Source organism: Macaca nemestrina, chromosome 17 (genome assembly GCF_043159975.1).
Source record: "Macaca nemestrina isolate mMacNem1 chromosome 17, mMacNem.hap1, whole genome shotgun sequence".
Lineage (NCBI taxonomy): Eukaryota > Metazoa > Chordata > Mammalia > Primates > Cercopithecidae > Macaca > Macaca nemestrina.
The window spans coordinates 85,903,351-85,929,474 of NC_092141.1; the positions used below are offsets into that span (position 1 = coordinate 85,903,351).

At 53.4% G+C, this 26,124-nt stretch overlaps 1 protein-coding gene across 5 annotated transcripts in view; it reads left to right on the forward strand.

Annotated features, from left to right (window-relative positions):
- Nucleotides 1–26,124, forward strand: part of LOC105469217 (alpha-1,6-mannosylglycoprotein 6-beta-N-acetylglucosaminyltransferase B) — an 80,295-nt gene that overhangs the window by 15,717 nt on the left and 38,454 nt on the right. For all 5 annotated transcript variants that reach the window (XM_071083631.1, XM_071083633.1, XM_071083632.1 and 2 more), the window contains 5 exons: nucleotides 18,271–18,386; nucleotides 19,019–19,092; nucleotides 19,965–20,135; nucleotides 20,880–21,044; nucleotides 21,721–21,890. In XM_071083631.1, coding sequence (XP_070939732.1) covers nucleotides 18,271–18,386; nucleotides 19,019–19,092; nucleotides 19,965–20,135; nucleotides 20,880–21,044; nucleotides 21,721–21,890 — 696 coding nt within the window. The remainder of the gene's footprint in view (nucleotides 1–18,270; nucleotides 18,387–19,018; nucleotides 19,093–19,964; nucleotides 20,136–20,879; nucleotides 21,045–21,720; nucleotides 21,891–26,124) is intronic.

The following is a 26,124-nucleotide window of genomic DNA, read 5'->3' on the forward strand; positions in this document are numbered from 1 at the left end:
GCCTCCCAAAGTGCTGGGATTACAGGCTTGAGCCACCGCGCCCGGCCTATATTGGGGTTCTTTATGAAATGGATTTGCTAAATGTATTCTAGCTGCTAAAAATTAAACTTGAAACACACTTTTAGACAATTTGCAGAAAAGCTGTTTCTCAGCCAGCGTGTGTGATGGAAAAGCCAAAGCTCTAGGCATTTCTAAAGTACGGAGTTGGGTGAAACGGAAGGAAATGCTGACCCACAGGAGGTCACTGTGCCCACAGGAGGGTTGGAGGGACGCCTGCCTGAGTCAGGCCTGAAACACAGTGCGCCTGTGTGGACTGGTGTGGGATCCTGTGCCATGTAGCCTGCTGGTGCTGGGCTGCTGGCTGTAGGGCTAACCTCTAACTGGCCTTGCCGATTGAGTGAATGTCCTGGATGCCTGGTAGGCCAACCTGGTGTGAGCATCATTACCCTCATATTAGCTGACATTTACTCAAAGTGCACTAAGCACCTGGCATGGTTCTTACTGCATACGTGCCGTGATCTTACCTATCTCACAAACCATCTTATAGTTTAATCTTTAAAGATTTAATTAAATCTTTACTCTCACAGAGGAGGAAACTTTTTCTCCCAGAGGAAGAAACTGAGGCACAGAGAAGTTCAGTAACTCACCCAAAGTTGCACAGCTGTAAGAGGCTGGACCTGGCTTTGGGTTCAGGCCGACTGGCTCCACAGCCCACATTTCTAAGCACTGTGCTCTTGATGATTCATTAAATATGTGGTTATGTGTGGTTTGGTTTTTGTCCCTTTCTAAGAGGTTTTATTTATTTATTTATTTATTTTTTGAGATGGAGTCTTGCTCTGTTGCCCAGGCTGGAGACCAGCAGTGGCACGGTCTCGAGTCACTGCAACCTCCGCCTCCTGAGTTCAAGCAATTCTTTTGCCTCAGTCTCCCAAATAGCTGGGATTACAGGTGTGTGTGCCACCACACCCAGCTAATTTTTGTTTTTTGTTTTTTGAGATGGAGTCTCACTCTGTTGCCCAGGCTGGAGTGCAGTGGCACGATCTTGGCTCACTGCAAACTCTGCCTCCCGGGTTCAAGCGATTCTCCTGCCTCAGCCTCCTGAGTAGCTGGAATTACAGGCACGTGACACCATGCCCAGCTGATTTTTGTATCTTTAGTAGAGACGGGTATCACCATGTTGGCCAAGATGGTCTTGATCTCCTGACCTCGTGATCCACCTGCCTCGGCTTCCGGAAGTGCTGAGATTACAAGTGTGAGCCACTGCGCCCGGCCTAATTGTTGTATTTTTAGTAGAGATGGGGTTTTGCCCTATTGCCTAGGTTGGTCTTGAACTCCTGAACTCAGGTGATCCACCCTCTCGGCCTCCCAAAGTTCTGGGATTATAGGTGTGTGCCACCGCGCCTGGCCTACTGGATGTATTTTTTAGAAAGATCATTCTGACTGCTGAGTGAAAACTGGATTAACAGGGTGGCAGGAGGGGAAGCAGCGAGGCTGTGGTAGAGATGAGGAGTGCTGGCAAAGGGATCTCAGCTTCCTTGGAAATTCCCCTGAGGCATGAGGCCATATTCTATTCCTCTCTGTGTGCACAGATCCTTCTTCTCTGACACTGTCTGTGTGCCCTCGGATCCAGCTCCATCTTTCTCCCTCAGATCCAGTCCTTTGCCCCTCTTTCATTCTTTCTGCTTTCCTGTCTGCCCCCAGCTGTGCCTCTGACGCAGCCTTTGTCCGCAGGCCTGTTCGCCAGGTCAGGAGCAGCCCTTGTTGATCTCTGTTGAGGATATCGCTGCGGGCAGCAGAGCTGAGGGTCCAGTGGACCTGACTCCAGATCTGCCTTCTTTGGCTGGAGGTGGTACTGCTGACACATCCGGTGGTTCTCTGATTTTTTCCAGTCCTGGCCTGTGCCTCCCTCCCCTGCCCTGCCCTTTGTCTCCTCCTGGGGAAGGCGGGAACTTGTTGGGGAAGGGGGAACACGTGCCACCTCCCAGCTCCCTCCTGGGAAATCGCAACCGTCCATGTGGGCAGACCCCATCACACCCACAGGCAGAGCCATCAATTTCAGGGACACTGCAGTTGCTGGTTTCAGGGAGAGAAATGGTGGGTGTGTCGAGGGCCTGTGAAAGCCACCTGCTCACACGCCCCTGTGCACAAACTCTTGCTCCCTCCCCGCGCGAACCTGACTCCAGGTTAACCAACCTGCAGCTAGACCGGCAAGAATCCTGCAGGAGTGCCTGCTGCTGCGCTTCCAGAAAACTCTCAGGTGCCTGCACTTGGATTCCCCACTTAGAAATTTCCTGTGGCTTGAAAAAACACCTCCACTGTTCTTCCTCAGCCCTTTTGGAAGCTTCTGGGCTGCCGCCTTCCACTCGTGGCTGGTGTGTCCTCAGGGAAAGTAAATTTGTGATTTTAGCCTAGGAAAACATAATTAGGGAGGCAGATTTGCTGCAAATGGCATCGTATTATGTGTCCTAAAGCCAAATAGTAATGATCTTTGAATTTTCCATAAGGCCATAAAACCACCGAAATTTGAGGCTGTCTGGATTGAGGAGATCAGTCTGTATTTGTTGAATGACTAGTGTGTGCAGAGTCTGGGCTGGAGATTTGAGAGCAAGTGGAGGGCACAAAAGAGATGGAATTCCACTGCATGCCCGGTGCCCAGCCTGGCCAGTGGCCGCTGGGAGTGGCGCAGACCTGGGCGGCCTTGGGCTCTGCGAGCCTCAGGTTCTTCAAGTGTGTTAGAGATGATGCTGATGGGAGGCCTGGGCCCTGTGCTCGGCACTCAGAAGAATAGCTTGTCTCCTTTCCTTTCCTTGTACTGTTAGGGTCTAGAGAAGGGGGTGACCCAGCCACGCTGTGGGAGGCTTAGAATCACCAAGTCCCCATAGCACAGGGGGAGTTTGGGATAGTCTTGAAGGAGGGACATTTTGACTGGGGAGACAGCCAGTGCTCTGGACAGAGGGAAGGAGCAGATGACCCTGCAGACCCAGACGTGGCTGAGCCCGAGGGAGGCAGACCAGGGAGGAGGGGCTACCTGGGAGCACTGTGGCTGGAGGACCTGGTGAGTGAGGGGCAGTGGTGGGCTTGAACCCTGAACTTTGATGGCTCTAAAAACCACCTTCAGGCCAGGTGTGGTGGCTCATGCCTGTAATCCCAGCACTTTGGGAGGCCGAGGTGGGCGGATCACCTGAGGTTGGAAGTTCAAGACCAGCCTGAACAACATGGAGAAACCCTGTCTCTACTAAAAATACAAAATTAGCCAGGTGTGGTGGCAGATGCCTGTAATCCCAGCTACTCAGGAGGCTGAGGCAGGAGAATCGCTTGAAGCCGAGAGGCAGAGGCTGCAGTGAGCCAAGATCGCACCATTGCACTCCAGCCTGGGTGACAGAGTGAGAGTCTGTCTCGCAAAACAAAACAAACAAACAAACAAAAAAACCCACCTTTGTCCTCTAGACTCCTCAGTTTGTATCTTAAGCTGGGGCTGATGCCGCTGCTCTCAGAATAGGCACCTGCCGACCCACCTGGGTGTCCTGGGAATGCTCAGACTTGGGGTCTCCTGGTTACACCCAAGACCCCCTTCTCCCCCAGCCCCCATCTCAGGCTGTATCAGCACCATTATTGCCATGGCTTGGATGCTGACCTTACAGTCACTCCTGACTCTTCTCTCCCATACACTCACCCTGTCCCTCAGCAAATTCTCCCACCTTCAGAATACACCGTAGAAGCCCACCTCTTCTCACCCCACCAACTGACCCCAACCAGCTAGTCCCAACTCAGCAGCCACCGGGATCTTTCTTTCCCTCTCTCCCTCCCTTAGTTCCTTTCTTTCTTTTTTCTTTTCTTTTTTTCTTTTTTTTTACAGAATCTTGCTCTGTTGCCCAGGCTGGGGTGCAGTGGCACGATCTAGACTCACTGTACCCTCTGCCTCCAGGGTTCAAGCAATTCTCCCGCCTCAGCCTCCCAAGTAGCTGGGATTACAGGTGTGCACCACCACGCTTGGCTAATTTTTTTGTATTTGTAGTAGAGATGGGATTTCGCCATATTGCCCAGGCTGGTCTCGAACTCCTGATCTCATGTGATCTGCCTGCCTTGGCCTCCCAAAGTGCTGGGATTACAGGTGTGAGCCACCATGTCTGGCCCAGTGGGGTCTTTCTAAGTCATCAATAAGACCAGGTCCCTCCTCTACTCCCAGCTCCCTCATGGCCCCCAGCTCACTCAGGTAAGAGCCCAGGTCCTTCCAGTGGCCGCACTGTGCCTGGCCCCATGTCCCTGTGGCTCCTCCTGCTGGTTCTGCCACTGTCCCTGGAACACAGTGATCTCAGGCTTTGCTTCCCCAGGCAGGTGGTAATGACACCGCACGCAGCCCAACCCCAGCTCTGTCCTTTTAACAGGGGGAGTGCATGTGTGCATGGGTGTATTTATGTATTCATTTTTTGTTTAGGACAGCGGAGTCCTCTCTGCTCTCACTTGGGGAGGGGCCTCCCCAGCCTCGGGGCGGCTCTGGATGGGGCCAAGGAAGAGCTGAAGCAGAAGAAAGCAGTGCAAATGCAAGCCAGGCTGGATGCTGGGGTGGGGGCTCCATGTCCCGTGTGGTGTGTGTGAAAGAGACAGAGGCGGACACAGAGACACGGCGACAGAGAGGATCCGTCTCCCTGGCTCCGGCGCTCATGTTTCCAGCCGTGTGCACTCAGGTCTCCCGGTATGCGTGTCTGTAGGCACCTGTGTACGTGAGTCTCTGTGTTTTAAACAGGAAAGTGATCAGTTTCATAGTAAAATAACAGCCCCAGCAAGCACCCTAGTCAGCAGCGGGGAGATCAATACCCCCGTTAATTGAATGCAACTCTCATAAATCAGGAGAGGAAGTCAGAATTAAACCTCCTTCCGGAGGTGGCCTGGAGAGCTCGTTCTCAGGGTAAGCAGACTGGACCAGAATCAGTGGTAACCTTGTGGGGCCGGGAGGAAGGGGCTGAGTCTCAGGGGCCTCTTTGGGGGACCAGCCTGAAGGGAGTTGAGGATTGGGGCCTGCGAGGAAATAGTGACCTGCCACTGGCCACCTGCGGAGCCAGAGTTCCCCGCCGGCCCCAGCCTGTTGCCCTAGGCCTCAGGTGGTGGAGGGAACAGAGCATCTGGGTCTGGCATGTGGCCTGCAGTGTTGGCTGCCTCTTTGGTCCCCTGGGGCAGTGCCTGGAGGCTGGCTGCACGGGGTCGGCCTTGGGAAGAAGGGGGGACAGTGACCAGAGGTCTCGCTTGGCATTCTTTCACTTTCCGAGTAAGAAACGATGGTTTTGGTGGAATGCCTGGGGCTTAGTGGGTGTGCAGAGAACATACTGAGGCCCAGGTCTCCCATGCCAGGTGCATTGAGCTGTTTTGCAGATGCAGTGAGGAGATGCAAGGCTGGTGCAGGGCAGTATCAGTCCTGGGAGTTTGCCGTCTGACCTTGGGAAAGCCGCTGTATCTGTCAGACGTCCTGGGACCTTGGGACCCAGGCAGGCTCTTGAGGTCACAGTGCCCATGGGAGGTGACTGAGCCCACGGGAGGTCACTGTGATGGGTTTGGGCCCACCAAGGGGCGGCTCCAGCAGGCAGGGAGGGGAGAGCTCTCAGGGAACACACCTGATAGCCTGGGAAGTCACCGTTCCCTCTCCCCATCCCCGCCCAGAGCTGTCTGCAAACCCCTCTGGTCTCAGAAGCTGTCTCGGGCCACCATGGGTACCTTCACTGGGATAGAGGCGTGTGGTTGGCAGGTCGGGGCCTCTTTCAGCCAGTGCCACCCAAGGGCAGCCCTCGACCCCCAGGGGCATGTTCTGGATTCCAACGGACTTTGCTGCAGAGCTAGCTGAAGTAATAATGATTAATCATCATAATAATTAATGATGATAATTAATGACAATAGTAAATAATAATAACAGCCACCCTCTATTAGGCACTTCTGAACTTTGAATGTCACCAGCAGCTTGGTGAGGAGGATCCCGTCTAGGTCTGAGCCAGGCCTGTGCAGTTGGCACAGCCCCGCGGTGCTGAGAGCTGGACCAACCACGTGACAGCCACGTTTACTGGGGATGGGATGTCAAAAAGTCCCAAGTTCCCAGTGCAGTCCCTGCCGGGCTGGGAGGGAGGTGGGATCCTTCAGGCTGCAAGTATGTCCTGTTGGCCCTGAGGGCTTCCTGATCGTGATGAATGTCTCCAGCTTTTCTGTTGAAGGCAGGGTGGGACCAGAGACCTTCCCTCCCCTCTTATTGGCCGTGCTGTGGGTTAGGATTCCTTCCTTCCTTCCTTCCTTCCTTGTTTGCTTCCTTCCTTCCTTCCTTCTTTCCTTCCTTCCTTCCTTCCTTCCTTCCTTCCTTCCTTCCTTCCTTCCTTCCTTCCTTCTATCCCTCCTCCCTCCCTCCCTCCCTCCCTCTCTCCCTCCTTCCCTCCTTCCCTCCCTCCCTCCTTCCTTCCTTCCTTCCTTCCTTCCTTCCTTCCTTCCTTCCTTCTATCCCTCCTCCCTCCCTCCCTCCCTCCCTCCCTCCCTCTCTCCCTCCTTCCCTCCTTCCCTCCTTCCCTCTTTCCTTCCTTCCTTCCTTCCTTCCTTCCTTCCTTCCTTCCTTCCTTCCTTCCTTCCTTCCTTCCTTCCTTCCTTTCTTTTCTGGAGACAGGGTCTCCCTCTGTCACCCAGGCTGGAGTGCAGTGGTAAATCTCAGCTCACTGCAACCTCCGCCTTCTGGGTTCAAGCGATGCTCCTGCCTCAGCCTCCGGAGTAGCTAGGATTACAGGCACCTGCCACCACCCCTAGCTAATTTTTTGTATTTTTAGTAGAATCGGTGTTTTACCATGTTTCCCAGGGTGGTCTCAAACTCCTGAGCTCAGGCAATCTGCCCACCTCGGCCTCCCAAAGTGCCGAGATTACAGGCGTGAGCCACTGCGCCTGGCCCTGGGGATTAGGATTTCAACATAGAAATTTTGTGGGGACACAGACATGGTTCATAGCAGCAGGCAAGACAAGCGCCTTCTATTGCTTACTCCTTCGCACAGCTCTCCCAGGGCTCCCTTTGACAGACAAGGGAGCCGAGGCTCAGAGAGGCTCGTGGGTCCAGGACATGCAGCACAGGGCCAGCCTGGTGGCCTGGCTGGCTCCAAAGTTCTCGGTGCTTCGAACACAGGTTGTTCCTCTTCTAAGCCCTCTGTGGCCCTGATAGGCCTTGAGGAGGGCAGGAGGCTTCCTGGAGTGTGTCCCCTGACCCCACTGAATAAGAAAAAGCCAGCACAGCAAGGCAGGTGTGGTATCAGGGCCAGGAGGTGGGAAGTCTCTTTTTGAGACAGTGTCTTGCTCTGTTGCCCAGCCTGGAGTGCAGTGGCTCAATCATGGCTCACTGAAGTCTCAACCTTCTGGGCTCAAGCAATCCTCCCACCTCAGCCTCCAGAGTAGCTGGGACCACAGGCATGTGCCACCACACCTGGCTAATTTCTGTATTTTTAGGGGAGATCGGGTTTCACCATATTGGCCAGGCTGGTCTCGAACACCTGACCTCAGATGATCCACCTGCCCCAGCCTCCCAAAGTGCTGGGATTACAGGTGTGAGCCACCATGCTTGACCAGGTAGGAAGCCTTTAGAAGGAAGCTCCAGGACTGTGATGGGCCAGTGGCCTTTGCCCCCCAGTGAAGCCCCAAGTGCCGGGCAAGAAGGAAACTGGCAGACCCTGTGTGGAGAACAGAAGGTGACCTTAGTTTGGTCCTAGGGCTCCAGATGCAGGGCACTGGCACAGAACATCTGGGGTCCCCAAGGCCAGCCTGAGGTCCAGTGATTTGCTAGGAGGACTCAGAACTCAGCACAGCCATGATCCTCACAGTGACAGCTTATTCCTGTGAACGGATATGGATGAAAATCAGCCAAGGGGAGCGGCGCACGGACGGGGCAGGGCCCTGGAGATCTGCATGGAGTACCGGTGTCCCTTTCCCAGTGGAGCTATGACAACGCTTGCTCTCCCAGCTATGATATGGGACAACACGCGTGGGTGTTGCCAGCCTTGGTGTCCAGCGATGTTATGGGGGCTCAGTCTCAGAGGCATGACTGACCACTCAGGGGCTGATCTCAGTCTCTGGCCCTTCCAGAGGTCAAGCTGAGGTGGCGTGGCCCAAGGCCCCCACCGTCAGTCACAAGGAAGCACAGACTGTCGGGGGTGGCCCAAGGCCCCACATAAACAGGGACACTTTTATCAGGGGGCACTCCAAAGGCTGAGGGGCGAGCTCCCGGGAGCGGATCCAGGGCAGGCCCTTCTTTCGGATGTGTGGGTGTGGACATCCTGGAGCTGCCCAGCTCACCTGTTACTGCACGCACAGTATGGGTTCTTGGGTACCTGCGTGTTCTTCCCTCTTGCCCTTGAGTGGCTCAGTGATACCCTGTGATGCGCCCCAGGGTCACCCCACACAGACACACCCTAGATTGCTCTCCCCTCTGCCCCCTCTCCCTGATAACCCCCCTCAGGGTGTCCTTGAGGCTGGGCCTGCGTTTGGTTCATCTATTTGGTTCCTCTGTGCCTAGAGCCCAGCACCGAGCAGGCACGTGGTAAATATGTGTGTATGCACGTGGATGATGGGACCTCCTCTGGGGACACCGCTCCTGAGCTCTCCAGCCTCCCCTCTCCCTGACTCTCACAGGCCAGGTCTTCACTGTTCACGTTCATGCTGCTCTGCCGGAAGCCGCTGGTTCAAGCTCACCTGGGTTAACAGCCTTCCTCTCTTAAAATGCGTGTAACGAAGGCATAAAAGAAAAGAAAGGAAAATGTACTATAAGCAGGACCAAAGGGCTCAGGGGCATCTGCACCAGCTGGAGAAAGACTGGGTGCACTTGGTGGTGGGAGTAAGGCCCAGTGGATTGTCCCCTGTCCCCCCTGCCGGGGTAGATAGAATTCAAGGTTCGTACCCTGGTCATGGATTCTACAGGGTTAGGGTGGTTGTTGCCTGGGAAACTCCTTCTGCCAGAGCAGCTTCAGCCTCGCCTCCTGCAGGGCCTTTTGCTCAGTTTTGGCCTTGATCCTGATGTCCTGCCCCCACCCTGTGCATGGACCCCTTCCAGGTGAAATGGTGCATTCCTGCCTGTCTCAGAGCCCCCCTGTTGGCACTACCTTCCTGGGGTGTAAGAGGTGGAAAATGGATTTTCTTCCGGCAACCCAGCGTGTCTCAGGGCAGCCTTTTCCGACTGATTGAAGACAGTGTTCCATTTGTGGCTCTAGGCTGCTTCCTTTGCTGAAGACCAAGGCCTGGAGGCCCCTTGTAAGCTTGTAGGCGCTGCAGTTGTGTCCAGGCATTCATTAGGGCCACCTGGCTCCCTGTTCTCCACCAGGAACGTTGTCTCCAGCTGTCCCTCTCCAGCCATGTTGCCTGTTCAGCAGCCTTCTGTGCTGGGCGGGGTGAGCTTTGGGGCTAGGCTGCCTGGTTGGACTGATTTTCTCATTTAATAACTGTGCGACCCTAAGCAAGTCACTCAGCCTTGCTGTGCCTTGGTTTCCTTCCTGATCTGTCCGATGGGGGCATTAAGAGGGACCAGGATGTTGTCATGGGCATTAGACAAGATCAGAGTATAGAAAGAGCTGGACAAGTGAGTGCTCAATACCTGTTGGCTATGTAACTGTCATTATCATTAGTGGAACGGTTTTCTCGTGTCCTTCTAAAAGTCTAAAAGAAGTCTTGCCTCCCTGGGCGGCCTTATGACGTCCATAGAAAAGATTTTAGGCTGGGCACGGTGGCTCATGCCTGTAATCCCAGCACTTTGGGAGGCCGAGGCAGGTGGATCATGAGGTCAGGAGTTCAAGACCAGCCTGGCCAAGAAGGTGAAACCCCATCTCTACTAAAAATACAAAAATTAGTTGGGCACAGTGGTGGGCACCTATAATCCCAGCTACTCAGGAGGCTGAGACAGGGAATTCCTTGAACCAGGGAGGTGGAGATTGCAGTCAGCTGATATTGTGATAGTGCACTCCAGCCTGGGCGACAGAGTGAGACTCTGTCTCAAAAAAAAAAAAAAAAAAGATTTTAAATGGCATTGGTTTCCTAGGGCTGCTGTAACAAAGAAGCACAAACTGATTGTATTAAACCACCTGTCCCTAACACCCTGGCATAGACTGGTACTGCTCCATGGCCTGTTAGGAACCTGGCTGCACAGCAGGAAGTGGGCAGCAGGCAAGCAAGTGAGGCTTCATCCATATTTACAGCCGCTCCTCATCACTCCCATTACCGCTTGAGCTCCGCCTCCTGTCAGATCAGCGGTGAGATTAGATTCTCATAGGCTTGAAAACCCTATTGTGAACCATCCATGTGAGGGATCTAGGTTGCCTGCTTCTGATGAAAATCTAATGCCTGATTATCTGTCATAGTCTCCCATCACCCCCAAATGGGACCATCTAGTTGCAGGAAAATGAGCTCAGGGTTCCCACTGATTCTACATGGTGGTGAGTTGTATAATTATTTCATAATAATAGAAATAAAATGCACAATCAATGTAATGCACTTGAATCATCCTGAAACCACCCCCACTGCCCCTCTCCCTGGGTCTATGGAAAAATTGTTTTCCAAGAAACTGGTCCTGGGTACTAAAAATGTTGGAGACCACTGGATTAAACAATAAAAATTGATTGTCTCACTGCTCTGGAGGCCGGAAGTCTGAGATCAAGGCGTCAGCAGGCAGTGCTAGGGAAGGATCTGTTCCAGGCCCTGCTCCTGGCTTCTGGTTGTTCCTTGACTGATGGGAGCACAATTCGAGTCTTCACATGGTGTTCTCTCTGTATGTGAGTTTCAGACCAAATTTCCCCTTTTGATAAAAACACCAGTCATATTGGTCACTCCAATATGACCTCATATAATCACTCATTACATCTGCAGTGACCCTGTTTTCAAGTAAAGTCACATTCTTACCTATTGGGGGATAGGGCTGCAACATATGAATTTGAAGGAGGGGGGAACATCGTTTAACCCAGTGCAAAAATTGTATTTTATAATATATGAAAATCACATATTAAAATTTTTTTTTGATCTACAAGGGTTTTTTTGCCCCCCCGATTTTTAAAGAAATTCAAACATTTCGAGGGTCCCTAAAATCAACGTGGGCCCTGGCCTGTACCTCCTGGCCCTGGTGGAGAAGTCAGTGCTTGTGCTGCCTACCCCATGGTAACAACACCAAGGCCCTGGGTTCCCCACACGGTGACAACACCAAGGCCCTGGGTTCCCCACACGGTGACAACACCAAGGCCCTGGGTTCCCCACACGGTGACAACACCAAGGCCCTGGGTTCCCCACACGGTGACAACACCAAGGCCCTGGGTTCCCCACACGGTGACAACACCAAGGCCCTGGGTTCCCCACACGGTGACAACACCAAGGCCCTGGGTTCCCCACGCGGTGACAACACCAAGGCCCTGGGTTCCCCACGCGGTGACAACACCAAGGCCCTGGGTTCCCCACGCGGTGACAACACCAAGGCCCTGGGTTCCCCACGCGGTGACAACACCAAGGCCCTGGGTTCCCCACGCGGTGACAACACCAAGGCCCTGGGTTCCCTACGCGGTGACAACACCAAGTCCCTGGGTTCCCCAGACCACATTGGCTGAAGGCCATTGGCCACCGTTCTCCCAGTCCAGCCCCTCTTTTTCTTTTCCAACCAGGCATTTCCCAGGCCATAGATCTGTTGTGGTTTGAGGCTTTATGACATCTACTTTTGTTGTCACTTTTAGAAAAACCTCTCAGGGAGAGAAGCCTCATCGTGTATGATTTGAAAATAGAAAGGGCTGTGCAAATGCTAAGTCCAGTATAATAATAGTGATGCCAAGTAATTCTGTTTTGAACAAGTTGAACTTGTTAAATCAGACAGATGCCATCTGCACTATTTAAAGCCTGTGCTGGCGATAGGTTTTACGCAGACACGCTTGTCGTAGGAAAATTGCTGAATCCCCCAGAAAGTAAAGTGCTTTGCTTTGTATTTGGGCGTATGATGCTTCCTCTCAGGAATGGGATGGCTGCTGTCCCTGGGGAGCAAAAGCATATCAAGCATGTATTGAGCATCTCCTGTATGCTGAGTACTTTACATTTGGCCTCACAGCTAATCCTCACAATAACTCTGTTACTCAGATTTCACAGGAGTTAAAGCCTGAGTTCAGAGAGGTTAGGTAACTTGCCTAAGGCCACATAAATGTGAAATGCAGCAAGGATTTGAACCCAGGACCTCTCACTTCCGGGGTTTCACTCTTTCCAATACATCTCTGGATAATGTGGAGAGTCACTGACCCAGGGCTTGAAACTCAAGGGCATCCCTTGATTTCTTTCTTTCCTATGAGAGCGGCAGGTGAATTAAAGCTTGGCCTTCAGCAATAGGGACATGGTTGGCAAAAAGAACTTCCTGACAGCAGGAGCATCCAGGAGAACCTAGGCTCTCTCTCTCTCTTTTTTTTTTATTTTAACAAAGTCTTGTTCTGTCACCCAGGCTGGTGTGCAGCGGTGCGATCACAGCTCGCTGCAACCTTGACCTCATGGGCTCAAACGATCCTCCTGCCTCAATCTGAGTAGCTGGGACCACAGGCGCATACCACCATGCCCAGCTAATTTTTAAAATTATTTATAGAGATAGTGTATCACTCTGTTGCTCAGGCTGGTCTCGAACTCCTGGGTTCAAGTGATCCTCCTGCCTTGCCCTGCCAAAGTACTGGGACTACAGGCGTGAGCCTCTGGGCCTGGGCCTGGACTCTCTTTTGTGATGGATTAAAAACCATTTCCCCTCAATTCTGCAGATGGTGATTATCGTAGTTTCCTAGGGTTGCCATAAAAAATGACCACAAACCAGATGCCTTAAACCGACAGAAATTTACTCTTTCCCAGTTCTGGAGACAGAAGTCTGAAATTAGGGTGTCGGCAGGGCTGTATTCCTTCCAAAGCTCAAGGGGAGACCCCTTCCTGCCCCTTCCTGGCTGCTCCTGGTGGACGCTGGCAGTGCCTGGCCTTCTTTGTCCTGCAGATGCATCACTCCACTCTCTGCCTCCTTCGTCACATGGCCTTCTCCCCTGGGTGTCTGCACGTGGCCTTCTTAGAAAGACCCCAGTCATTGAACTTAGGGCCAGCCTGATCCGATATGAACTCACCTGAACTAATTACATCTGCAAAGACCCTATTCCCAAGTAAGACCTCTTGCTTGCTTGCTTGCTTGCTTGCTTGCTTGCTTGCTTTTTTTTTTTTTTTTTTTGAGACGGAGTCTCGCTCTGTCGCCCAGGCTGGAGTGCAGTGGCGCCATCTGGGCTCACTGCAAGCTCCGCCTCCGGGTTCACACCATTCTCCTGTCTCAGCCTCCCGAGTAGCTGGGACCACAGGCACCCGCCACCTCGCCCGGCTAGTTTTTTGTATTTTTTAGTAGAGACGGGGTTTCACCGTGTTAGCCAGGATGGTCTCGATCTCCTGACCTCGTGATCTGCCCGTCTCAGCCTCCCAAAGTGCTGGGATTACAGGCTTGAGCCATCGCGCTCGGCCAAGTACACTAATATTAAAGGTAGAACTTGATGGAGTTTTACATATAGACAGATACTGAGATTAGGTTACATAGAATATTTCTAGTACACAATATTTCCTGTGTTCCTTCAACGGAAGTCATTCTTAGCCCCTAAACCTAATTTCTACCCTGGCTTCTATCAGCATTACTTTTGCCTGTTCTTGAACATCATATAAATGGAGTCACAGAGTACGTTATCTTTTTTATTTTATTATTTTTTTTTAGACAAAGTCTTGCTCTGTCACCAGGCTGGAGTGCAGTGACACGATCTCGGCTCACTGCAACCTCCGCCTCCTGGGTTCAAGTGATTCTCCTGCCTCAGCCTCTTGAGTAGCTGGGATTACAGGGACACACCATCACACCTGGCTAATTTTTTGTTTTTGTATTTTTAGTAGAGACGGGGTTTCACCATGTTGGCCAGGCTGGTCTCAAACTCCTGACCTCAGGTGATCTGCCTGCCTCGGCCTCTGAGTGGGATTACAGGCGTGAGCCACTGTGCCCAGCCCATAATCTTTTTTATTTGGCTTATCATGCTCAGCATTGTGACTCTGAGATTCATCTATGTCATTGCACATAGCAGTAACTTCATTTTTACAAAAATTTTTTTATGTCCATAGGTTATTGGGGAACAGGTGGTATTTGGTTACATGAGTAAGTTCTTTAGTGATGATTTGTGAGATGTTGGTGCACCCATCACCTGAGCGGTATACACTGCACACTATGTGTAGTCTTTTATCCCTCACATAAGGCCACATTCTGAAGTTCCAGCTGGGCATGAATTTTGGAGACACTCTTCAGCCTACAGTGATGGAGCCCTGAGCACGGGGCCCACACTGGGCAGTGCCCGGCTCCACACAGGAAAACTGAGTCTCTGTCCTCGAGGACTCAGGACTCCGTTCGGGGTTTCAGGCTGGCCACTCACAACCACACCACAGCGGGGCAGGAGATTCAGAAAGTGATCTGGCTCTTGCAGCACAGATGGAGAGGAGCCTTGCTCCAAGGAGAGGTGCCTCCAGGAGGGGCTGAAATGGGTTGAGGTCCGTTCCAAAGTCTCTAGTTGACCTGGCAGGACCCCCGGCTTGTCTTGACATAGGTTGTTTGTGCCCTGGGGTCTCTGGTTAGAAGGTAGGACAGGCGCCCAGTTTTTCTCCACCTTGCGTGCCTCCTGTCATGATGGGAGCCCTAGAGCCCGGCCTTAGCTGCCCTTGCTGGTCTCCAACCCTGACCCTGCAACAGTGGAGGTTTCCCTGCCTCTGCACTCTGTCCTTGAAATATTCATTCCAGGCCGGGTATGGTGGCTCACACCTGTAATCCCAGCACTTTCAGAGAACGAAGCGGGAGGATCACTTGAGCCCAGGAGTTGGAGAACGGCCTGGGCAACATATTTTCTACAGAAAATTTTTTTAAAAATTAGCTGGACGTGGTGGCTCATCCATATGGTCCCAACAACTTGGGAAACTGACTTTGGATGATCGCTTGAGCCCGGGAGGTTGAGGCTGCAGGTGATCTCGCCACTGCACTCCAGCTTCTGTCCAGGGTGGCAGAGTGAGAGCCCTTCTCTCTCTGCCTCTCTCTCTCTGTATATAAAAAAATATTCATTCCTGTCAAAGGAGCGTCCATCCTGCCCCTGTAGGTCAGCATGGAAAGCAGCTCCACGATCTACATCTGGACTGATTTCAGAGCCCAGCAGACATCAAATCAGCATGTTTCTTCTTGGGGTGAACCCAGGCATTCTCGGTGGGAGCACATCACTGCCCAAAGGGCGAACACTGGTTCTTGAAACAAGCATAGTAGCGGTAAGAACGTGTAAGAAATTTCCTAGATGGGCCATAATGAGAAAAGGTTGATGTGTCCTGGTCTAACCCAAGTCCCTGTGGCTGCTGCTTCAGCCACATCAATATCAGTGCTGATCACGAATGCAAACAGTGCCGATGTCGCACAGGTACCGCTGGCCACGCACTTCACAGCTCTCTCTTCATTCAGGCCTCACGATGGTAGCTGCCCTTATTTCTTAAAAGACGAGACTGGTGAACACAGAGAGGCTCAGTGACCTGCCCAGGGTCACACAGCTCATAGGGGGCTGAGCTTCTCTCGTCTCCTTGTGTGGTACTGGTAATGGTAATGAACCTTGATGCGTTTTGGACGGATGAAAAATACTCCTACTTCCTTCTGCCTGAAGACTTTTTGAGCAAACGAAGCAGGTGGCTTTTAAGTCTCTTCTCTTTCTTCTTTGCAATCTCACAGAAGACTGTCGTGCATTCAACTTTGTGCTCCAAAAAGCCATGTCCAAGCCCTGGTCCCCAGGACCTGTGACTGTAACCTTATTTGGATATAAGGTCTTTGCAGATGTAGTCAAATTAAGAGGAGGTGCTACTGGATTTGGATGGGCCCCGGTTCCATGGCTGGTGTTCTTATAAAGAGAGGAAGGTGGACACAGACACACACAGGGGAGAAGGCCGTGTGAAGGCGGAGGTGGAGGTCGGGGTGAAGTAGCCACAGACTGAGGAACACTGAGGACTGCTGCTACCTCCGGAAGTTGGGAGGGAGGCCTGGGGGAGACTCCTGCAGAGTCGGAAGGCACTGGCCGTGCTGCCGCCTTGCTGTCTGCCTTCCAACCTCCAGAGCTGCCAGAGGAGAAATGGGTGTGGTTTTAAGCCACCTGGTTTGTGGAGATTATTTCAGTTGCCTAAGGAAACTAACACAAAAGTGGTGGCATTTTTTATTTTAAGAGTTTTATGTTTGTTTGTTTTTGTCAAAATTTGCCTTGGGCACTGAACTAAAGAGTGAGAGGACAGACTGGATTGTGTGTATGTGTGTGCGTGTGTGTGTGTGCGTGTGTACATGCGTGTGTGCAAGAGTGTGCGTCTGTGTGTGCATGTGTGTGCGTGTGTCCATGTGTGCGTGGGTGCGTGTGTGCATGTGTCTTTGCGCATGTGTGCATGTGTCTACTGGGGTGTGTATATGTGTGCACGTGTGTGCGTGCATGTGTGTGTATGTGTGTGCATGCATGTGTGCACGTGTGTGCATGCATGTGTGCGTGCATGTGTGCACACATGTGTGTGTGCATGTGTGTGTGCATGTGTGAGTGTGTGCGTGTGTGCATGTGTGTTGTGTATGCATGTGTGTACATAAGGGGCTCATTCCCCATTCCTGTCATCTGCCTTTTGTCCCCTCCACTTCTGTGTCTGCTTTGCCCCTACCTGTCATCCTGACTAGTCCTCTGACGTGTATGGGGCTACTGCCCTTTCTTTCTTTAGGAAAGGTGGAGGTGGGAGAGGAGGATGGCTGCAGAGGGCAGGTGGCCATTGAGGGTTTCTGTTATGCCTTCTCTAGTGGGCAGCTCACCAGGCTCAGAAGATGAGGAGAGGTGGAGTTTGCAGACCTGAGCGGAGCCCAGGTTGGAAAAATCCTTCATTGAATTCCTGTTATGTGCAACCATAAAGACCAGTACCTTGTATAGGGATAAACGGAGCTTAAACAGGGCCGGCAAAGCCACGGGGTGAGGTGAGAATCAAAGGAAACCGAATTAATATGTTTAAAAAAAGGCAAGCAGCTTCCTGGAAAAAGACCCCCAGGGCTATCTTTGTGTGAGAAGATCTGCCAGCCGAGGGGAATCCATCTCAATAGAAGTTTGCAATGAGATAAGTACGACATATGACGGCTAATAAATGTCCCTGAGAGCTGAGTAGTAATCAACACAGGAAATAAATTCTCCAAAAATAGAAGCAACACTGGTATCGATGGTGAGGTGGAGGGCTGTGGTGGTGGCAGTCACCTCCTTTAAGATCCTGGGAAGGATTTGTTCTCAGGAAGCCAGTGATAATTTACCGGAGTTTTAATACCTGGCAAGTTCCCAGGCTTCTGTGGGTGGAATTCATTTTGGCACAATACGGCCTCTTGGGAGGAAATAGAGAGACAGACTGGGAGAGGCCTGGCTGTGCCTGGGAAAAGGCCTCTGTCACTTGTGTGGTCCCTGGACAGAACCTAGCCAGGCTCCTGAATGGAATTCCTCTGCCTGTTTCAGCCCCATGTGTTGCCCTTCAGCACACATGCAGTAATGCACAGGCGTGCCTGCCACGTGCAGATAGGGTCACATGTGCAGATAGGGTCACATATGCAGTCGTGGGCACACGTGCAGTTGTGGGCACACATGCAAATGTGATCACATGTGCAGTTGTGGGTATGTGTGCAGTTATGGGTATGTGTGCAGTTGTGGGTATGTGTGCAGTTGTGGGCACACGTGCTGTTGTGGGCACATGTGCATATGTGGGGACATGCGCAGATGTGGGGACATGCGCAGATGTGGGCACATGTGCATATGTGGGGACATGCGCAGATGTGGGGACGTGCAGATGTGGCACCTGTACAGTTGTGGGCACATGAAGATATGTTCCCTGACTGCTCAGGGAAGGTGGATGTGAGGCCTGGGGCCGAGGGGCGGGGATGTCCAGTAGTAAGGGCCTCTCTGCAGATATGATAACACATGCAGTTGTGGGCACATGTGCAGTTGTGGGCACACATGAAGTCATGACCAACATGTGCAGATATGGGCTTTCCTAGATGTCTGTAACGTGTGTACTGACTGGGGTAGGCTGCCAGCTCCATCTTCTCACCCGATCCACTCCCCACCATTTGGTCTGCTTGGGGTTAGGGTTTGGGAGCCTGGGGCGTTGCAGAGCCTGCCAGCTTTGCCCGTGGGCCTACTGGCAGGGCCCTCCTGGGAAGGTCATCTTGGCCGGTTCTGTGGCTCACCTCCGACTTCTCCCACTTAGGATGCCCCCTGGGGCCGGCCTCATGGAGCGGATCCAGGCTATTGCCCAGAACGTCTCCGACATCGCTGTGAAGGTGGACCAGATCCTGCGCCACAGCCTGCTCCTGCACAGCAAGGGTGAGTGCCAGAGGGTGGGGGTGCCCTCTACCCCAGGGAGCCAATGAACTGGGTGCTGGGCGGGCCCTGGAAGGGTGGGACACCTGAGGTGTGGCTGACTTCTCTTCACAGCAGCTCTCCTGGGTCTTCGGGGCCCCAGTTTAGGCTTTCAGGAGGAGGACTGGGGGTTCACTCCCCCCGACCTGGCAGGAGGGCACTGAGGACAGAGAGGATCCCTGGAATCCCAGCCTCTGGGGTCCACAGTTCCAGAAGTGAGGCCACCTGGGGAAGGGTCCCTGGGCAGCCCCCTCCAGTCCCTGTGATGTGAGGAGCAGCGAGCTGGGGGCTGCAAACCTCATTTCTGTCTCCTCAGAAAACACTGGGTACGCTTTCGGTGGGTGCATGAGGTCTGCCCATCCAGGCGGCTGCTGGGTAGCTGTTCGCACCAGCTCCTCACTGCTCCTGAACCTCCTGAGGAGGCTGCGGGCAGCCCAGGCCCAGGATGACCTTGTGCGTGGGTTGTGCTGCTGGTGAGCTTTAAGGTGGGAAAGTCTGGCAGCAGTTTGTGTGGGAAGCTGCCTCCTGCACCCAGGCCTCCCTCCCTGGGCTCCTCCTTGGACCCAGGCCTTCAGCAAGGTGACCTCTCCCTACAGTGTCAGAAGGCCGGCGGGACCAGTGTGAGGCGCCCAGTGACCCCAAGTTCCCTGACTGCTCAGGGAAGGTGGAGGTGAGGCCTGGGGCTGGGGGCGGGGATGTCCACTAGCTAGGGCCTCTCTGTCCAGCCCCGCCCCTAACCTAGGCACAAGCTGGCAGAGGCCAACCTCAAGGAAACGGCTTCTCTGCTCAGTGCATCCACCCCACCCATCAACCCAAATCCCCCAGGAGGAGTCGCCCTCAGGTGTCGGTGCTTTCTCACAGCAAATGATTAAATCTCCGAGTGTCACCGCCAGCAGCCAGAGTCCCCCAGAGACTCAGAGGAGTGGCCCTGGACACCCTGTCCCCACTCTTCCTGGCCCAGCCAAGAGCTGGACACAGAGTCTTCCTGCCCCATCTCTGGGGCCACCGCTGGCTGCGTGAAGTCTCCCCTGTAGGAGCTGTCCACAGCCATGAAGCCAGCGCCCCGCTGGTTCTGAATGCCCTAAGGGGTGGGCAGTGGAGCCGCAGACCCCTTCCTCGGTGACCATCTGGGATCACTGCAGGTGGATCCTGCCTGGGCTCCAGCCCTGGCCACCTTGGAGGCTGCTGCCTGACCTTGGCCTCTAGCCCAATAGTGCTCTGGTAGTGGGGAGACAGGGACCAAAGGGAGAGTGAGACAGCCAGGACTCCTGGCTCTTTGCCCCAGACCTTTGAGCCAGCGTTCTCTCCCAGTCCCTCCTCTTTCCAGACATGAGGGCTGGTGAACCTGCCCCTGCCATCTCTGGGGTCCTTCGGGCAGGTCCTTGTTCAGTCTCTTCTCTGCCCTGTCCCCTGTTGTATCAGTAGGGTGGGCCGCATGGGCCCCATCCTTGACCTCAGGGCCCCTGGGGTGCATGTGCAGGGGAGCCCCCGAGGGTTGGTGGGGCTGGCGCAGCCCCCTGCCCAACCTGGCCCTCTCTGCAGTGGATGCGTGCCCGCTGGACCTCCGACCCCTGCTACGCCTTCTTCGGGGTGGACGGCACCGAATGCTCCTTCCTCATCTACCTCAGTGAGGTCGAGTGGTTCTGCCCCCCGCTGCCCTGGAGGAACCAGACGGCTGCCCAGAGGGCACCCAAGCCCCTCCCCAAAGTCCAGGTGGGCCTGGGAGGTGGGTGGGCTGGTGAGGGGCCAGCATGGCTGGACATCCTCAGGGACAGTGGGCAGAAACCTCTGCCCTGGGGGAATGAGACTGAGCGGCTGTGCCAGGTGTGCGGGCGAGTCCCAGCCCACCCTGCCGGGCAGACAGGAGGCCAGCCTGCCAGGGTCTGTCTGCCTTCTTTGAGATGCCACCAAGCTGGGCCTCTTTGCAGAGCAGGTGGGGGCCTGGAGGTGCCCCCTTAATGGACTAGAATAGTAGTAATAGCAGCTGTCACTTATTGAGGGCTTTCTGTGTCCAGACGCTTTATTTGCACTTAAAGTTCCCAGCCATCCTCGTGCAATCATATTTGACAGACGATGCATCTGAGGTTTACCGTTGAATTAATGGGCTTGAGGTGCACAGTTGCTGTGGTGGCCACATCTGTCCCCTGCCATCAGAGTTCTGGCTGTGATCACCGCCCACTGCCTCCCTGCTGTGGCTGGGATCCCAGGAACTGCTGTGGTTGGCTACCTCCCCGGAAGGGCTGGGTGCCGGTGGTTAGAGCTGGGCTGGGGTGAGTGTGTTGATGGGGAGGGCAGGACTCCCTAGTTTTGGGGCTGATGAGCCCTTTACAAAGTGTGGGAGAAGCTGGAGCAGGCCCTAGCCTCATGGGAGGGTGCCAGCCCCTGTCCCCAGGCCAGCAGGAATGATGGTGGCTACAGGTCGAGGGGCAGAGAGAACTGAGGTCTGGACCCCTCCAGGCAGTTTTCCGAAGCAACCTGTCTCACCTCCTGGACCTGATGGGCAGCGGGAAGGAGTCCCTGATCTTCATGAAGAAGCGGACCAAGAGGCTCACAGCCCAGTGGGCGCTGGCTGCCCAGCGCCTGGCGCAGAAGCTGGGGGCCACCCGGAGGGACCAGAAGCAGGTGCGTGGCCCCTGCCCCCTCATGTGCAGGAGTTGAGAAAGCTCAGGGCCCCCACTTCCAAGTGGGCATGGAATAGGTCTTCAAACAAGCTGTAGTGGGCTTCTGAATTTGATCAGAGGGAGCGAGGGGTGGAAATGGCAGAGTCAGGATAGAAGTCTGTGGTGGTGGCCCCTGGCCCTTTTCAAGGTTGGGACCGAATGACAAGCCCCCAAGGGGTCCTGCATTCTGTGTACATCTGGTTCATGTCAGGCAGAAAAGTCATGGTATTGGCCTGGAAATTTGGGAATATTCTGGGGAGCTTTGTTAGCTCATCCCTCCCTTCTTCCTTCCCTCCCTCTCTTCCTCCCTCCACCCAGTAGATATTTACATGACTGTCACATTGCCCTTTTATTTCTTTCAGAGCCCTTATCATTTCATGAAATTATCTCTTGTCTGTGTTCACTGTTGTCTACCTCTTCCATCTGGAACATAAGCTCCATGAGGGCAAGCACGCGACTATCTTGTTCACCCGTGTCCCCAGTGCCCGATCTGGTCACTCTGGTGCCAGAAAGCACCTGCTGGGGCCCGGCCTGGAGACAGGGTCTGCTGCCAGCTGGTCTCCTGGCCGGTGCCCCTGGGGAGCGGGGCTGAGAGCTGCTGCTCCTCCCTGCTCACCCTCTGTGTTGCACCAACCCAGATCCTGGTCCACATCGGCTTCCTGACGGAGGAGTCCGGGGACGTGTTCAGCCCTCGGGTCCTGAAGGGTGGGCCCCTGGGGGAGATGGTGCAGTGGGCAGACATTCTGGCTGCGCTCTATGTCCTGGGCCATGGCCTGCGGGTCACAGTCTCCCTGAAGGAGTTGCAGAGGTGAGTGCTGGGGAAAGCCACTGGCGTCGAGTGGGGCAGGGAGGGGATGAAGGGGAACCCCTCCCCTCCCTCCCAGGGGCTGTGGGAGCCCCTGCTCCGCCTGCAGGCCCCACGGCCCTGAGGCCCTGAGACCCTGGGAGGCGTCCTGGTGTTCTGCGAGACATCGCCCGCAATTCCCCTCCTTCTGCCTGGTCTTGGGGGATGTAGCCGGGAAGTGTGTTTGCATAGCTCTGTCTGGCCAGGGCCTGGCTCCTTCTCTGGTGTTTCTGCTTGGGGACTGACACGTATTGGCTTGTGGAGTTGAGCCACGTCTGCACGCCAATTGAGCCCTTCTGCCTGCCATTCTGGAAGGCTTGGTTTCTCTTCTGGAACTGGGCTCCTTCTTGGGTCTACTTTAGGGTCTGGAGACCAGTAAGAGGTGGAGGGTGAAGGGAGTGGGCGGGTGGTGCCTATCCCTTATCCAGTGCTGGGCTTTTCAGGGTCCCTCAGATGCTGTGGGAGGTGGAAGGGCAGTGATTAGAGGCTCCCCTGGGTGCTTGAGGGTAGGATGGGGTGAGGCTGAGAGTGTGGGGATACCAAGGGGGTAAGAGTGTGTGATTGGGTTTATTTTTAACCACTGTTTCTGTGGGATATAGGAATACAGAAGATTTTTCTCTCTTTATTAATATTTATTATATGATATTTGATGCACACAAAGTCTATTTAAAGTATGTTGTGAAACACAAGAGTCAAATCACCTCCCATGTGTGACCATCCACTTAAGATCATTATGTCACCAACGACTCTGTGTCTGGTGTCCGCTGATCTCTCTGCCTCCTCCCCAGACGAAGCCTTAACTTGAACTTTATGTATATTATTCCTTTGCTTTTTTTTTTTTTTTTAAATGGAGTTTCTCTCTTGTCACCCAGGCTGGAGTGCAGTGGCGCAATCTCGGCTCACTGCAACTTCCACCTCCCAGGTTCAAGAGATTCTTCTGCCTCAGCCTCTTGAGTTTGCTGGGATTACAGGCGTGCGCCACCACGCCGGGCTAATTTTTGTATTTTTAATAGAGACGGGGTTTCGCCATGTTGGCCAGGGCTGATCTCCAACTCCTGACCTCAGATGATCCACCTGCTTTGGCCTCCGAAAGTGCTGGAATTATAGGCGTGAGCTACTGCGCCCAGCTTCTGCTATTCATATATTTTTAAATCTTATTTATTTTAAAATAGAGATGGGTTTTCGCCATGTTGCCCAGGCTGCTCTCAAACTCCTGGGCTCACGTGATCTGCCTGCCTCAGCCTCCCAAAGTGCTGGGATTACAGGCACGAGCCACGTGCCCGGCCTACTCTGCTATCTAACATAGAACTTATTCCTTCTATCTATCTATATGTTTGTACCCATTAACCAAACCAACCTCTCTTTATCCCCGCTCCTCACCACATTTGATGAGATTATTCCTCAAGGTCTTCCTTAAAGAGCCCAGAATTGTTTGCATGTGAATTTTCTTCATTAGCCCATTAACTTCTACTCAGGTGGTTTTCAAGTGGTTTCCTTGTGTGTCTCCCCAGGGCCTCCCCAGAGCCTCTTGCTGGTCTAATTAGCCCTCTTTCCACTAATGCTGACGCTCTGTAGTGTTGGAGAGCAGAGGATGCTGATGAGGACAGAGCCATGGCAATCTTAGGTCACTAGGGCCCAGCAAAGCACCAATCTTGGGCAGCTCCTTAGTTTCTACACTTCTTCCCTGCAACTCAGAGTTTGCCAGTAACTCAGGAAGAACGTCCGTGACTCTGATCAGAGGGAGGAGTCTGGGCCAGTTGTTTTGAGTAGTGGGAGAAGGAGGCTGGGTCTGGATTGTGTTGCTTAGGAGTCTGCTAAATGACCCAGTGCTTTGAAGGTTTTCATCCCCATCGCCTGAAATTCACAGCGCTGGAGTCATCCTTTTAAGTGAATGCATTCAATGGATAGGCTCAGTAAAGATGAAAAAGTGTCTCCAGAGAGGAACAGCACATGTAAGTGAGGCTATGGGGCAGAAGCAGGTTGATGCCGGAGACTAAAGAGGCAGCTGTGCGCTTGTGGCTGTGTTGAGAAGCACCGTCCAGGTCAAGGGTGGGCTCTAGGGGAGGAAATCCCCACCTTGAAATAGCAGGTCCAGGAGCTTCAAGGAACCCGGCTGGGAGCTGTCCCCAAGTGCTAGTGCTGAACCCACAGAGGGACTCCCAGTGCTGGGAGAGGGAAACAGCACATCCCTCACTCTGGCTCTCACCCTGGTGACACCTTGTTGTCAGATCCAGCTGTTCGCACTGTGCAGGCCACTTTAGAGCCAAGGTGTGGGGCCCCCTCGCTTGCCTGCACCCACTGCTGCACACTAAACTATGTCCACCCCCGGCTCCCTCTGAACAGAGGGCCTGGAAGAGGCATCGAGGCTGTCTGTGGAACAGAGCGCTGCAGAGGCAGTTAACATTTGCAGATTATGGAAAGAGGTGATTTTTCCCTGGCCTGGAAGCTTCCTACAGGGAAGTCAGAAGGGGCGGGGCTGAGGAGGAGGGAGAAGAGAAGGGACCTGGGTTGGGGGAAGCTAAAAAGGTCTTGAGCAACTTGTGAGTGGCACAGCCAGTGACTGTGGCTGACCATGAGTCAGACCTTCCTCAGCAGAGCAGCTAACAAGGGTCTAGTGGCCCTTGATGCCTGGGTCACCAGAGACCCCAGGACGTAGTGGGAAGAATTCTGGTGAATGGGAAGAATTCTCAAGGAATGAGAAGGTGTCTCCTCTGCATTCATGACAGCCCAACGCCACGCATATCATCTTTCTGTAAGAAAGGCAGATATCTGACGAGTCTCCTTGAGAGGTGGGAATGGAACTCAATTGTTCTGCATCTCAGCCCATGCTGGGTTTCTGCTCTCTCGCCTTACCCTGAGCTCTTACTTTCCCAGAGCTCTGCATCCTCTTCTGGTCTCTCCCCTGGGCCCAGCACTGAGCCTGTGGTCAGGACAGTTGCCAACACCCATCTCAGGGCCAGAGCAGGGACAACGGGGGTGGCTGCACTTGGGAGGCCCTGAAAGTGAGGCCCTGGTAAAAAGTGACAAGATCAGGAAATGCCCTTTACTTTACTATTGATTGTACTTTACTGCCTTGTTCTTTACTATTCATATGCCCTCAGACATGCACACAGAGACCCACATGCACACACACATGTGAACACCCATTCACATGCATGCACACGTGTGTATACACTCATGCAACCTCTGCATGCACCCATGCATACATGTGCATATCCACCAGATGTGTGCACATACATGTATACTCACCCACTCACATGCACACTCATGGACACATACTTATAGCCTCTGCACCCACACGTGCACACCCACACATGCACACCCACTCACACACCTGAATATGCACACACTCCACATACACACGTGCAAATGCACGCTCCTGCATGTGCAGCCATGATACACCTATACAGACACACATGCACAGTCTCTTGCACACACATGCACAGTCTCTTGCACACACATGCATATCCACAGCCCACAGGAATCAGTGTTTTTTACCAAGCAAGGCTCCATTTCCTCTCAGGCTCTTGCAGATCTGAAGGAGCTCCAGGGAGAGGTTGCCCCATCTCTGGTTTGCAGTTTGTTAAATGGGCAGGACCAGGACTGTGCTTAGATGCCCTGGCCCTTGGTCCCCTGTGGGGTGAATGAACGGTCTTGCTCAGACAGGGCAGAATGGTGTAAACAGCTCAGCTACCTCAGGGGATCTTCTTAGGAAGGTGATTTCTAAATCTGCTACCAAATGCAATTTAAAAACAACTAAAAGAATAAAAATAAAAACCAAACCACCCTCCCCAGGAGAATTCCCCAGTTATGCCTACAAAATTTACAGCATCAGCTGTGGTTGGAATACGTTCAGGGTGGGGGTTCTTAACCCTGGCTGCAGCAAACCACCTGAAGCACTTTAGAAACTTACCAGTGTTTGGGCCCCAGTCTAGGCATCTCTGACTTCATTCATCTGGGGTCGGGGCCCAGGTAACAAGTTTAAGCTCCCAGTGATTCTAATGGGCACCAAAGGTTGCAAATTGGAAAAGCTTGAGGCTGTGGCTTTTCTAAGCCCCTCAGCCCAGTACACAGTCTGGGTGGCGGTGGGGCTGGGACATTGTAGAATGCATGGCTTCTTCAAAAGGCCTCGTCTGTGTCCCCAGTGCAGTCCTGGAGGATGGGATTGGGGCCCCAGGCTCAGAGCTCTAGAAGAGAT